Source organism: Mastigoproctus giganteus, chromosome 4, assembly GCF_048544385.1.
Source record: "Mastigoproctus giganteus isolate SK-2022 chromosome 4, ASM4854438v1, whole genome shotgun sequence".
NCBI classification, from domain to species: Eukaryota; Metazoa; Arthropoda; class Arachnida; order Uropygi; family Thelyphonidae; genus Mastigoproctus; species Mastigoproctus giganteus.
The window spans coordinates 39,556,681-39,571,747 of NC_143578.1; the positions used below are offsets into that span (position 1 = coordinate 39,556,681).

A 15,067-nucleotide genomic window follows, 5' to 3' on the forward strand; every position below is an offset into this window, starting at 1 on the left:
CATAAGAAATAAAATGTGTGGGGGGGGGAGAAACTAGTTATGTAGATTATCTACAGAATCTGAAAATGGATCCATTTTGAGATTTTGAATTCTTGCATCCTACAGATTCTGGGAAACTGCTAGTTAATAATACTGTAACCCTTTAAGAATGGAAAGTTATTGATCTCCCAGTATGGTTTTCTCTCAGAATTTTTATTATATAAAAATCTTTTTTTTTAGAAAATGATGAGTTCCTGCAAAGGGAAAAAAGAAAAAAATTCACTCCACCCAATAAGTTCTACAAAGTCAAAAGTAATTTTTGAAACACATGTGCATTGATATCAGAATAAATAAAATAAATAAATGTATAAACCAAAATGTGATATGCAAACACAACCCTTATTACATCTCACGTATATATTACAGCTCAGTTGTAAATATTTACAATGTTAATTAACAATGTAGAGCATTTGACAAATATCAGATGACTTCTATTCATTCCAGTACTTAACCTTTAGAGATAATAAAACATTGAAATAGAGAGGGGTGCTCATGGAATTCTTTTCTGTTCATGAGATTTCTGATAAAAAACAAATGTTACACCACTATCCCAACATTTTTTCAGAATAACATCTGTAAGACCTTTCTTATCAGAACAATGATGCCACTGAGAAAGATCACTACCACAATCTGCATCTGAAGCAGGCGGGAGTGTCTGAATATTGTTAACGCATCGAGTGCACTTTAACTTATCGTGAGTTGAACTCAAAGTTCCATCTTCCAAGTGAAACAATTCTTTCAGTTCAGCCAGGCTAAAATGTCTTTGTACATCTTCTTCATCTACCACACAACTACTCAAAGCTTTCTTATGTGCTTGTCTCTGAAATATCTTTTCTTCAATGGACCCTGTAGCTAAGAGCCTGTAAATATAACAAGGTTTCTTCTGGCCATCTCGCCATACACGGGCCATGGCCTGACCATCATTTGCTGGATTCCAATCGGGATCAAACATTATTAGTCTGTTGGCACCAATCAAATTTAAGCCACAACCACCAGCTTTACTACTAAGAATAAAAATGTATTCGGGACTTGATGGATTATTAAATATTTCAACAACTTTAGCTCTCTTTTTGATGGACATCGTACCATCTAAACGAACGTATCTATAATTCCTCAGATCACAAAGTTTCTCGAAAATGTCTAAAGTTTGAGTATAATTTGATATAAGAACTACTTTATCTGATGTGGTGCTCTTTACCAAAGCCAAGAGTATGTCTAAAAATCTAAGTTTCCCAGATAATTCAGGAATAATATTTTTAGGGCTATGTGACGAAAACAATTTTAAACATCCTTGTAATCCTTCATCATTCTTTTTACACTGTTCATATATCAAAAATGGGTCATTACATAACTTCTTCAAAGTATTTATTGCACACAGAGATAAATTTGTTTTCGCATTCCCATTTGATATTCGAGCAATAGCCTGTGATTTAATAAAATGAGAATATAGATCCTTCTGCAGAGAACTAAGGGAGCAGCAAATAACATGATCTATTTTAACTGGTAGATATTTTGACAAAAGCGATGCTGTTCTTCTAATCATGCATTTATTAACTATTGATATCAATTCTTCTAATCTCAATTTGCCTTTCTCACGTTCTTCTAGAGTGGCAGTTGCATCTCTACTTCTAAGAATCGGATTTTCAAATTTGCGTCTAAACTGTTGAGCCGTACCCAGAATGCCTTCGTTGACAAAATGAACCAAACTAAAATATTCCAAGAGATCATTTTGAATGGGTGTACCAGATATCAAAAGGCGACGTTTAACTTTTAATTTATTTAATGACTCATAAGTTTGATTATCAGCATTTTTCAAACGATGACCTTCGTCGCAGATTAAAAGTCCAACTTCTCCATTCTGAAGGACTGCCGAATGTAAACGAAATGTCTCATAAGAAATTATAAGAACTGAGTACAGGACACGAAGAGTATGCTTATTAACAAAAAGAGCCAGATTTTTATCAATGATATCTTTTGTTCCTGAGTCAACTGTCATCACAGGAACAGCATCTCCTAGCCATTTCTTGATTTCATTATGCCATGATTTTACCAAACTACTTGGAGCAACAATGATTGTCCTATCAATAGTAGGCTTAGCTTCACTTCCTTGTTTTAGTAAAGTCCACATTAGTGTTATACACTGCAACGTTTTCCCAAGTCCCATTTCATCAGCCATTATACACCCATAGTTGTTCTCAATTTGCTTTCCAGTAACACAATCCCACATAAATTTAACACCTTCTCGTTGGTGAGGTCGTAACACGCGTGACAAACGAGGATCAACTACAACGTGAACCAAAGTTTTGTCAGAACATGATTTTAATTGTTCATGGGCACTCTGAATAGGAGGGGTATATAATACTAAGGCACCTTCTTCTTCTGGATCATGTAAAGGACGTCTGACACCAGTACGACGAACACCAAGGCAGCGACTGTACGTCGAACCCCCATAGTTTGGAATGGGAACTTTAAAGGGTTTGGACAGAATTGTCTTAACAATTTCATCGTGGGATTTTTCGGAAACACTTGGAATGGATGAAGGTGAGATATTCTCCAAATCAGAGTTATGTACGTCGGATATTCTTTCTGAAGTATTCCTTACTAAATTTCGTTTCGAGGTTTTATACACACCTTGAATGACGCAATGATACTTTTTTACCTTCTGAATACTTGCTCCATTACAAAAGTAAGTATTGTCTATTTTCCTCTTAGAAATTTGACTTGGTGCCAAACTTCTAAGCATATTTCAATATATTATGCATATACTGTACTAATTAACGGATATAATTTGGTTAATAGTAGCATTCTTAATTAAAGTAACATTCACAAACAAAACAACTTCCAAAATAGCACGCTTGACATTCAAGAAACCCGCTATAACCAGCAGCGCCCCTACACATACAAAATTTCATTCCAAGATTAACAATTTTACCGGGTGTGGTAAATCAACCTCTTAAAATGATTTTTAGGGATCTACGGACGAAGACTTTTTAAGAACACATAATTATGTTATATCAAAATGGCTCAAAAGAACATAAGCCTAAAATGTTTAAGGGAAAATGTCTTTTAAACAAATTGATATTAGAAGCTGTGTTGATGCATTGTCCTACACACATCCTCTATAGCAGACTTACAGTGTGCACCTCACCTGCCTTTGGACCATAAGACGGGAGGTCTTATGGTCCAAAATAATTTAGTTTTAGAAAATATTTTCTAGAAGAAAACGTGCGTTGAAGTTAAAAAGTGGATGAATCGTCTCTGTCACGACACCGGGTGGAAAATAGCTTATTTCGAATGCCGTCAATGATACAAGGAATTTTTCACATTGTAGCTGAGTTAGTCGGTTTCAGGCAAGGGTAGCCTGGTTTTTTCTCCCAGAAACTGGGGTTTTTCGTCCAACAAACAGCAAATAACCACAAAATCCACGGATTATACATACATATTATATACGGCGCAATGGCCTAAGTTGCTGATGTGCCTAAAATCCTACAGCAACCAACACTGTATCTGTTTATCTTTTGAAGAGATCTGGATTCGATAGCCGCAGGATTCGATAACGTACCTTTAAATGGAGACTTACCGATTGAGGTCAGCTGATCTCAAGTGGAGGGATAAGGTTTTCTTCATGAATAATCCACAAAATCCAAGCATTATACATACGTATTATATACAGCGCAATGGCCTAAGTTGCTGATGTGCCTAAAATCCCACAGCAACCAACATTGTATCTGTTTATCTTTTGAACAGGTCTGGATTCGATGGCCACAGGGATTTCTAACGTACCTTTAAATGGAGACTTACCGATTGAGATCAGCTGATCTCAAGTGGAGGGATAAGGTTTTCTCCATGAATAATCCGGAATAATCTCGCAAAATATGTAAATAGGTTCTTGAAACCAAACTTCAGCAGACAAAATATACAATACACATTTGAGGAACAAATTCCGGTGCTGTCAAAATAATAATTTAAATTTAGTTGTATGATTTAAAATGGTGAACTCCGCTTAACATAGATGCTTGAAACTTCTACATCGAACAGAACTGCCTAGCCATCTCCATGACTAAGTATTTTGGACCCAGGGCGGAACATTAAATATGCATTCTTCTCCATTTATAGAATGCTTTAGTTGTGTGTGTCGCCCTCGTGGGTAGCACATTTGGTATAATCATTGTCCCTCCCCACCGAGTGGAAAAGAAGAGTTCAAGCCGTCAATAACAGGAGGAATTTTTATGGGCCTTTGGTCTTCTTAGACTTTCTCCATTACGTTTTCCTCAGACGACATGCATGAGGCGCGAACTACCGTCTTGTCTTCGCGGTTCCTCGAATGTATTTCGTGAGTTGAAGCAATACAGGTCTTTTTTTTTTGTATTTAGGTCTTAACTGCTGTTTTTCATCTTTGAATAACATCTGACGTAGTGGATTTCACAAGGTTAAGACGAGTCGCAGTTGTGCAGCTGTTCCTAAAAAAATCCTGGTATGCAACTGTCTGCTTGTAGTGTAAACACAGATTTACCTGTGGCCGTTTGTAGCACCAAACTCAGATTTTCCAGAGTGTGATGAAGAGTTGTGACAAGCAACAGCGTCAGGGGACATCAGCCCCTGTCAGGCAGTACGATCGTCACCTTTGGACGTCCATTTTTTTTTATCCCGCTGTAAGCGTAGAAATGCTGGTGAGCAACAGGACGCAGGTATTTTCACTATAAGACATGAAACTGCCGTTCCTCTCTGAAACTCTGTTAACTCTTGCTGTGTACTCATCATTCAGCATGCAGGTTTGAATTGAATTCCAGGCTAACTTTAATAATCGTTTATAGGCCAAAATATGTGAATATTTCGTAATCACACAATATACTGCAAGAATTGGGGGGTATAAAATTCCCCCAGGGGTTCATATCTGGTGAGTATGGAATTGGCACATCCAGGGTCCTGAGCTGGATATCATACATATCATATCATATCATACTGGATATCAGTATGATAACCCCGGGGGCTCACATCTGGTGAGTATGGGCTTGGCACACCCAGGGTCCTGAGCTGGATATCATCATTCTTCTCTTTCTTGGTGATTCCCTTCTACTTCTCTCTCTCTCTCTCTCTCTCTCTCTCTCTCTCTCTCTCTCTCTCTCTCTCTCTCTCTCTCTCAGGGTAATTTGGGAATTTTTTTTTTTTTTTTTGGCTGGTGCAGCATAAGCCTCAGGCTTCCTTGCACCATATAGCTAATACTAATAATAATAATAATACTAATAATATCAAAGTTATCATACATGTCATACTGGATATCATACATATCATACTGGATATCATACATATCATACTGGATATCATACATATCATACTGGATATCATACTCAAAGAGGTAACTACCAATAGGGGTAAAGGGAAGGGTTATTGCTTCCGTAAAGGCGACTACGATGGACTGAGACAGTATTTAAATTCTATACAGTGGGACCAACTGATGATGTTACCAACAGCAAATTCAAAATGGGAAGCATTCAAAGAACTTATCTTGGAAGCTACTAGGCTTTGCATACCAATTAAGAAATATTGTTCAAGGTTTAGGCCAAAATGGATGTCAGATGAACTAATGAGGCATATGGCAGAGAAGAAAAATGCATGGGATACTTAAAAATTAACACATGACACAGAAGCCTATGATAGATACAAGTTGATATGCAACCAAGTTACAAAGGAGGTTAGGCAGGCAAAAACAGATTACGAGAAATCCGTGGCAAGGGATGCAAAGAAAAACAGCAAAGAGTTCTTTTCTTATGTTAACTCTAGAAGGAAGGGGATGAATCAGATTGGTCCACTTGATATTGATGGGTCAACTGTTGATGATCCTGCTCAGGTAGCTAACAAACTAAATGAATATTTTGCATCGACATTCACACATGAGGAGTTATTCAGCGAGGGGAATGCCAGAGGTCTATTCAACTCTAGCAGTAAGCTGCAGAATCTTGAAATAACTGGGAGTAAAGTGGTGGAGAAATTGTTGAAGATAAACACAAGAAAGGCACCCGGGCTGGATGGGATCTATCCAGTTATATTAAAGGAGGCAGCAAAGGAAGTAAGCAAACCCTTAGCCATAATTATGAGAGCTTCCTTGGACTCAGGGGAGGTACCCATAGACTGGAAATGTGCAAATGTGACCCCAATTCACAAAGGAGGATCAAAGGCTGACACAAGTAATTATAGACCTGTGAGCTTAACTTCTGTTCCAGGAAAGTTAATGGAGGCACTGGTTACAGAAGCACTGCAGGATCATTTAGACAAGACTTCAGTTATAGCTCAGACACAGCATGGTTTTGTTAAGGGGAAGTCTTGCCTGACCAACTTGATTGGATATTATGATGCAGCCACAAAAGAACTGGATGCAGGGAATAACTTTGATATTATATACTTGGATCTTAGAAAGGCTTTTGATACTGTTGCACATGGAAGACTGCTACACAAATTGGAGCAGTGTGACATTGGAGGCAAATTGCTGCTATGGATAAAGGGGTGGTTGAGGGGGAGAAGACAGAGAGTGGTAATCAATGGACACTGCTCATCGTGGACTAATGTTATTAGTGGAGTCCCTCAGGGCTCAGTGTTGGGTCCATTATTGTTTTCTGTATTTATAAATGATATTAATGATGGTATATCAAGCTTAATGTCCAAGTTTGCAGACGATACAAAGTAGGCAGGGTTGTCAAGGACACTACTGACACTATGCTGCTGCAACAGGATCTGGAAAGGTTGAGCAGATGGGCTGAGAGGTGGCAAATGAAGTTTAACATTGACAAATGTAAAGTACTACACATGGGAAACAGCAACCCCAGAACAACGTATCAACTCTGTGGTACTACACTGACAGTGGTAGAGAATGAAAGGGACTTGGGGGTGGTTGTGCAGGCAGATATGAAGTTCTCTGAGCAGTGCAGACGGGCTGCAAGAGTAGCTCATGGAGTACTGTCAATGATATACAGGAATTTTTCCAGGAGGGATAAGGAGGTGATTATTCCATTGTATAAGGCAACGGTCAGGCCACACCTAGAGTACTGTATACAGGTCTGGAGGCCTCATTTCAAGAAGGATGTAGAGCTGCTGGAACGAGTACAGAGAAGGGCAACAAGATTAGTGAATGGAACAAAGGGGTGCTCTTATGAAGAAAGGCTTAAGTTTTGCAAATTACAGTGTTTGGAGACTAGGCACCAGCGAGGTGATCTGATAGAGGTGTATAAAGCCTTGAATGGTTTAAGCATGCTCAATGCTGATGGGATTCTTCCTCTAGCTCAGAAAAATCACCTGAGAGGGCATAAATTCAAATTGAGGAAAGACAGATGTAGGATAGACGTGAGGAAATTTGCCTTTTGCCAGCGGGTGGTTGGTTGGTGGAACAGACTTCCATCCCTTGTGGTGGAGGTTGATGGCTTAAATAAGTTTAAGGCTCAGCTGCACAGGTATTTGGAACGAACAGAGGGGTGAAGTGGAAGTGGGTTTTTTTTTTTTTTTTTTTTTTTGGCTGATGCTATATAAGCTTGCTTTCTTGCATCAAATGCCTCTACTAATACTAATACAAATACTAATACTAATAAGTCTCAGGCTTCCTTGCACTATGTGGCTAATAATAATAATAATAAATTCCCAGACTGATTACACTCATAGACACGACCAGGTAGCCAGGATAATACATCAGAAGCTAGCGAGGAATTACCAGTTGACCAAAGAAAGAGTACCATACTACAAGTGCAAACCCCCGGCAGTACTAGAGACCCGAGCCCACGAGCTGAACTGGGACCGCACCATAATAACAGATAAGACCATCCCGCACAACAGACCGGACATAACCCTAGTGGACAAGATGGAAAGGTAGCTACCTGATTGACATACCTACCTGATTCAATTCAATTCAATTCGAACCCATGAGGGAAAAATTAGGAAATACACGAACCTGAGACAGGAGATCAAGGAGATGTAGCATATGCAAGAAGTATCAACCATTCCAATCATCATGTCAACCACCAGTATGGTACCAAAGACTCTGCATAGTAGCTAGCAGCAATAGGTCTCCCAGAGAACATCTACAAGGAACTCCAGAAATTCGCAATCCTGAACACCTGTAGGATAGTCAGAGATTTCCTTGACCGACAGTAACATCATACATTGCAACCACCCTGTGTACTTGATAGCAGTACTCGTCACGGAGTGGAATTCCCCTATCAGGGAGAAATAATAGAGCAACAACAACAATAATAATAATACATCAGAAGCTAGCAAGGAAATACCAGTTGATCGAAGAAAGTGTACCGTACTACAAGTACGAACCCCAGGCAGTACTAGAGACCCCAACCTACAAGCTGTACTGGGACCGCGCCATAATAACGGATAGGGCAATCCCGCACAACAGACCGGATATAACCCTTGTGCACAAGAAGCAAAAGGCTATCTATCTGATTGACATAGCGGTACTCAACACTGGCAGCCTGCAGAAAACCCATGGGAAAAAAATCAGGAAGTACACGAACCTAAGACAGGAGATCAAAGAGATGTGGCATATGCAACAAGTAACGACCATCCCGATCATCGTGTCAACCACAGGTATGGTGCCATAGACCCTACATAACAGCCAGCCTAGCAGCAATAGGTATCCCAGCGAACACCTACAAGGAACTGCAGAAAGTCGCAATCCTGAACACCTGTAGGACAGTCAGAGAGTTCCTCGACCAACAGTAACATCAGACATAACAACCACCTTGTATACTTTGTAGCAATACCCGTCACGAGGTGGAACCCCTAATCAAGGAGAAATAATATAAGAGCAGCAATAATAATAATAATAATAATAATAATAATAATTACTTTTAGTAGCATAATGTATATGAAATGAACCAGCGCATCCTGTGAACTCGTTAACCGATTCCGTTAACTCGTTAAACGATTTATAATTTATAATATTAATTATAAACTTAATTATTTCAGAAAACTAGTAATGTTTGTCGAAATTAGGAATACTGTATTCTAAAAAGGGATAACTGTTATAAGGAGCTCTGTTTTTTAATTCTTTAAAGTAATCCATTTGTACAATCAACTTGTGATATTGATGATTGTTAAAAACTATTCCGCTAAAAGCAAAACAATACTAAGCGCTCTGTAACAATATAAATTACCGAAATGCATTCTTAATAGTGTACTCTGCTAGAAAATTCATTTCATGTTTCCGTGTCTGTAGCTTGCTACGGACAGGAAATGTCCCAACATCTGTGTTGATGTTGTTACATCACACCAAATAAATATCCATTTGTAGATTTAAAAGCTTTTCGCACATAATGGATGAAGCAATATCTCACAAGATGGATAAGCTAAGTACTTCCTTTGTAATCAGTGGAATTCTCGGCTTATTCTTTTTCGGAATCGCTAAAGATTGGAATGTTTTCTCTCCAAATTCTCCTTTTGCACATCTGTGGAATCAATTTTTCTTTATCTTAATCCAAAGTGAGCTACTTTGCATATTTTCTTATGTTTTGCATGATTTTTTAACCCCTATCCACGTGGAATTGATGGATAACTTCAGAATGACATATGTATTAAACGTAAGTACAATTTCAGTATCTTGAAGAATCAATTGGTATACTCAAATTTCAGAGTAACTTTAATTATAGCACATTTTCTCTTGATGTTACAGGTAATATCCTTCATGGCTGTCTATGTTTTCTTCACGAGGCTTTTCTGGCCCACCTTTACCGAAGCTGCAAGTTTCTTATTGTACTGCTCTTCTTGTCTGTACATCCTCGTGGCTCTGTTTGTTTGTCTCTTACCCTTAATGTGCTGGATTGCTTTGCATTTTGGACAGGAGCATAGCCACATTAAAAGGTGCATTTTATTCTTAAATATTGTTAGTAATCAATAATATGTGATTAGAAAATAAAATACTATAAAATACTATGGTGTCTTTTATAATATGTCCCTGAACGAGAAAAAATAACTGAATTAACCACAGGACTATTAATTAAACTGTTAAAAAAGGAGACTTAATTAAACACACTCCTGTTGTCACTGAACCGATGAATTTGCTTAATAGATTTCAGAGACTGCTGGTAGTCATTGCGTTACAAGTAAACACGTGGGTCGTGTTAGGGTAGCTAAAAATAGAAACAGGTCCATGTATACCTGCGTGTACACCAATGCTAGGAGTTTGGTAAATAAATTTGATGAATTTGAGGTATTGCTCAAAACATCAAAGGCAGATATTGTTGGGATATCAGAGACGTGGTGTCACACAGATATAAGTAATGCGGAACTGGAATTTGGGGAATACAATGTATATAAAAAGGATAGACAGGACAGGAGGGGAGGAGGGGTTATGCTATTAATTAAGAAACACATAAAGTCAAAGGAAGTGAAGCCAGTTGACATCGATGGACAGGGCAGTGTCGAGTCAGTTTGGTGTGACATAAGCACAGGGAAATCAAAATTGAGAGTGCTATAGGCCTAATGACTCTGATGAGTATAATAATATATTGTACAGGGAAATAGAGTGGGCCAGTAAATCAGAGAGTCTTATAATGGGGGATTTTAATTTCCCAGATATTGACTGGAATTTGTGGGTTGGTCACTCGCACACTAGCAAGGCTTTTGTGGATTTATTGGATGATTGTTTTCTACATCAGCATGTTCGTGAGGCAACAAGAGGGAGCAATACTCTTGATCTGATTATCAGTAGTGATTCTTCATGCATTAAGAACCTGCAGATAAATGAACCACTAGGTGGCAGTGATCACAGTGTGTTGAAGTGGGATTTACTCAAGGAGGTAACTACCATCAGAGGTAAAGGGAAGGGTTTTTGTTTTCGTAAAGGCGACTATGATGGTCTGAGACAGTATTTAAATTCTATACAGTGGGACCAACTGATGATGTTACCAACAGCAAACTCAAAATGGGAAGCATTCAAGGAACTAATCTTGGTGGCTACCAGGCTTTACATACCAACTAAGAAATATTGTTCAAGATTTAGGTCTAAATGGATATCAGATGAACTAATGAGACATATGGCAGAGAAGAAAAATGCATGGGATACATACAAATTAATGGGTGACATGGAAGCCTATGATAGATATAAGTTGGTCTGTAACCAAGTCACAAAGGAGATTAGGCAGGCAAAGGCAGACTACGAAAAATCCTTGGCAAAGGATGCAAAGAAAAACAGAAAGGAGTTCTTTACATACTTGAACTCGAGAAGGAAAGGGATGAATCAGATTGGTCCACTGGATATTGATGGTTCAACAGTTGAGGATCCTGCTCAGGTGGCTAACAATCTAAACGAGTATTTTGCATCTACATTCACGCATGAGGAGTTATTCAGGAAGGAGAATGATGTAGGTAAAGTAAACATTGGCAGTGAGCTGGATGATTTTGTAATAACTGAGAGGAAAGTGGAGGAGAGATTGTTGAGGATAAACATAAAAAAGGCACCTGGGGTGGATGGGATCTATCCAGTTATATTAAAGGAGGCAGCAAAGGAAGTATGCAAACCCCTAGCCATAATTATGAGAGCTTCTTTGGACTCAGGGGAGGTACCCATAGACTGGAGATGTGCAAATGTAACCCCAATTCGCAAAGGAGGATCAAAGGCTGACACAAGTAATTATAGACCTGTTAGTTTAACTTCTGTTCCAGGTAAATTAATGGAGGCACTGGTTATAGAAGCACTGCAGGATCATCTAGACAAGAATTCAGTTATAGCTCAGACACAGCATGGTTTTGTTAAGGGCAGGTCTTGCTGACCAATTTGATTGGATACTATGATGTAGTCACAAAAGAACTGGATGCAGGGAATAACTTTGATATTATATATTTGGATCTTAGAAAGGCTTTTGATACTGTTGCACATGGAAGACTGCTGCACAAATTGGAGCAGTGTGGCATTGGAGGCAAATTGCTGCTATGGATAAGGGGATGGTTGAGTGGCAGAAGACAGAGAGTGGTAATCAATGGACACTGCTCAACGTGGACTAATGTTATTAGTGGAGTTCCTCAAGGTTCAGTGTTGGGTCCATTGTTGTTTTCGGTGTTTATGAATGATATTGATGATGGGATATCAAGTTTAATGTCTAAGTTTGCAGATGATACAAAGGTTGGCAGGGTCGTTAAGGACACTACTGACGCTATGCTGCTGCAACAGGATCTGGAAAGGTTGAACAGATGGGTTGAGAGGTGGCAAATGAAGTTTAACATTGACAAATGTAAAGTACTACATATGGGTAACAGTAACCCCAGAGCAATGTATCAACTCTGCGGTACTACACTGACAGTGGTGGAGAATGAAAAGGACCTGGGGGTAATTGTGCAGGCAGATATGAAGTTCTCTGAGCAGTGCAGACGAGCTGCAAGAGTAGCTCATGGTGTCTTGTCAATGATATACAGGAATTTTTCTAGCAGGGATAAGGAGGTGATTATTCCCTTGTATAAGGCAATGGTTAGGCCACATCTTGAGTACTGTATACAGGTCTGGAGGCCTCATTTCAAGAAGGATGTAGAGCTGCTGGAACGGGTACAGAGAAGGGCAACAAGATTAGTAAATGGAACAAAGGGTTGCTCTTACGAAGAAAGGCTTAAATTTTGCAAATTACAGAGTCTGGAGACTAGGCACCGGCGAGGTGATCTGATAGAGGTGTATAAGGCTTTGAATGGTTTGAGCATGCTCAATGCCAATGGGATTCTTCATCTTTCTCAGAATAATCACCTCAGAGGGCATAAATTCAAATTGAGGAAGGACGGATGTCGGATAGATGTGCGGAAATTTGCCTTTGGCCAGCGGGTGGTTGGTTGGTGGAACCGACTTCCATCACTTGTTGTTGATGTTGATAGCCTAAACAAATTTAAAGCTCAACTGGACAGGTATTTCGAACGAACGGAGGGGTGAAATGGGAGTAGTGTTTTTTTTTTTTTTTTTTTTTTTTTTTGGCTGATGCTGAATAAGCTTGCTTTCTTGCATCATATGCCTCTACTAATGCTAATGCTAATGCTAATGTTATGATTGATCAGGCCATATCATGAAAGACACCGAATATAATAAAAGATCTATATTATGTGTATGATATTTAGCATTAGCATTAGCATTAGCATTAGTAGAGGCATTTGATGCAAGAAAGCAAGCTTATGCAGCATCAGCCAAAAAAAAAAAAAAAAAAAAAAAATCACTTCCACTTCGCCCCTCTGTTCGTTCAAAATATCTGTCCAGCTGAGCCTTAAACTTATTTAGGCTATCAACTTCCACGACAAGGGATGGACGTCTGTTCCACCAACCAACCACCCGCTGGCTAAAGGCAAATTTCCGCACGTCTATCCTACATCTGTCTTTCCTCAATTTGAATTTATGCCCTCTCAGGTGATTATTCTGAGCGAGAGGAAGAATCTCATCAGCATTGAGCATGCTCAAACCATTCAAGGCTTTATACACCTCTATCAGATCACCTCGCTGGTGCCTAGTCTCCAGACACTGTAATTTGCAAAACTTAAGCCTTTCTTCATAAGAGCACCCCTTTGTTCCATTCACTAATCTTGTTGCCCTTCTCTGTACTCGTTCCAGCAGCTCTACATCCTTCTTGAAATGAGGCCTCCAGACCTGTACACAGTACTCTAGGTGTGGCCTGACCATTGCCTTATACAAGGGAATAATCACCTCCTTATCCCTGCTAGAAAAATTCCTATATATCATTGACAATACACCATGAGCTACTCTTGCAGCCCGTCTGCACTGCTCATAGAACTTCATATTTGCCTGCACAACCACCCCCAGGTCCCTTTCATTCTCTACCACTGTCAGTGTAGTACCACAGAGTTGATACGTTGCTCTGGGGTTGCTGTTTCCCATGTGTAGTACTTTACATTTGTCAATGTTAAACTTCATTTGCCACCTCTCAGCCCATCTGCTCAACCTTTCCAGATCCTGTTGCAGCAGCATAGTGTCAGTAGTGTCCTTGACAACCCTGCCTACCTTTGTATCGTCTGCAAACTTCGACATTAAGCTTGATATACCCTCATCAATATCATTTATGAATACAGAAAACAATAATGGACCCAACACTGAGCCCTGAGGGACTCCACTAATAACATTAGTCCACGACGAGCAGTGTCCATTGATTACCACTCTCTGTCTTCTCCCCCTCAGCCACCCCTTTATCCACAGCAGCAATTTGCCTCCAATGCCACACTGCTCCAATTTGTGCAGCAGTCTTCCATGTGCAACAGTATCAAAAGCCTTTCTAAGATCCAAGTATATAATATCAAAGTTATTCCCTGCATCCAGTTCCTTTGTGGCTGCATCATAATATCCAATCAAATTGGTCAGGCAAGACTTCCCCTTATCAAAACCATGCTGTGTCCGAGCAATAGCTGAAGTCTTGTCTAAATGATCCTGCAGTGCTTCTTTAACTAGTGCCTCCATTAATTTAAAGAAGCACTGCAGGATCATTTAGCATTTCGTAATGCAAATCAAGTAATCAGATAATTACTTTATAAAGTGGCTATTTTTTCATAAAAAATTAACCTTATACACATATTATTACTTTATTTTGCATATTATTACTTTATTTTGTGTATTTTTTTAAAACATGCTAGGATTAAAATCTAAGACTTATTCCTAACACGTTCAGAAAATCCAACTACGATCATTAAATTTCCTTTTATAGAATAAAATTCATTTGCTGTACAGGTACAAATTTGGAATTATATTGATCTCCTAAAGAATTATTTTTGGGGGGAGGCGAGTATTTGGTCTAAGAATACAAAACTATATTTTATTTTGTGATATAAACAAGAAAATAGTTAGTTATTTTGGTTTTTATAGGAGCATTAGCAACTAAGGCCATATTGCTCGGAAACAAGAAAAGATAAACATAGATAAATTAAAGAAGCATTTTCATTCCGATACGTTTTCAGTTCTTTTAATATGCAATCATATTTTAATATGATTTTTTTCTCCCTAAATTCTTGAACTCTATTGAAACATCTAACTACTTTTGTGCTCTAATCTGTGATTAAGTACAAC

At 38.8% G+C, this 15,067-nt stretch overlaps 1 protein-coding gene across 1 annotated transcript; it reads right to left on the minus strand.

The window, feature by feature from the left end:
• Nucleotides 1-529: 529 nt before the first annotated feature.
• Nucleotides 530-2,782, minus strand: okr (DNA repair and recombination protein RAD54-like okr). The gene has a single exon (XM_090371490.1). The coding sequence runs from the start codon at nucleotides 2,780-2,782 to the stop codon at nucleotides 530-532; it is 2,253 nt and encodes a 750-aa protein (XP_090227616.1).
• Between the last annotated feature and the right edge of the window lie 12,285 nt (nucleotides 2,783-15,067).

Coding starts and splice junctions, on each gene's coding strand:
- okr (XM_090371490.1), bottom strand. CDS start 2,782: ATGCTTAGAAGTTTGGCACCAAGTCAAATTTCTAAGAGGAAAATAGAC.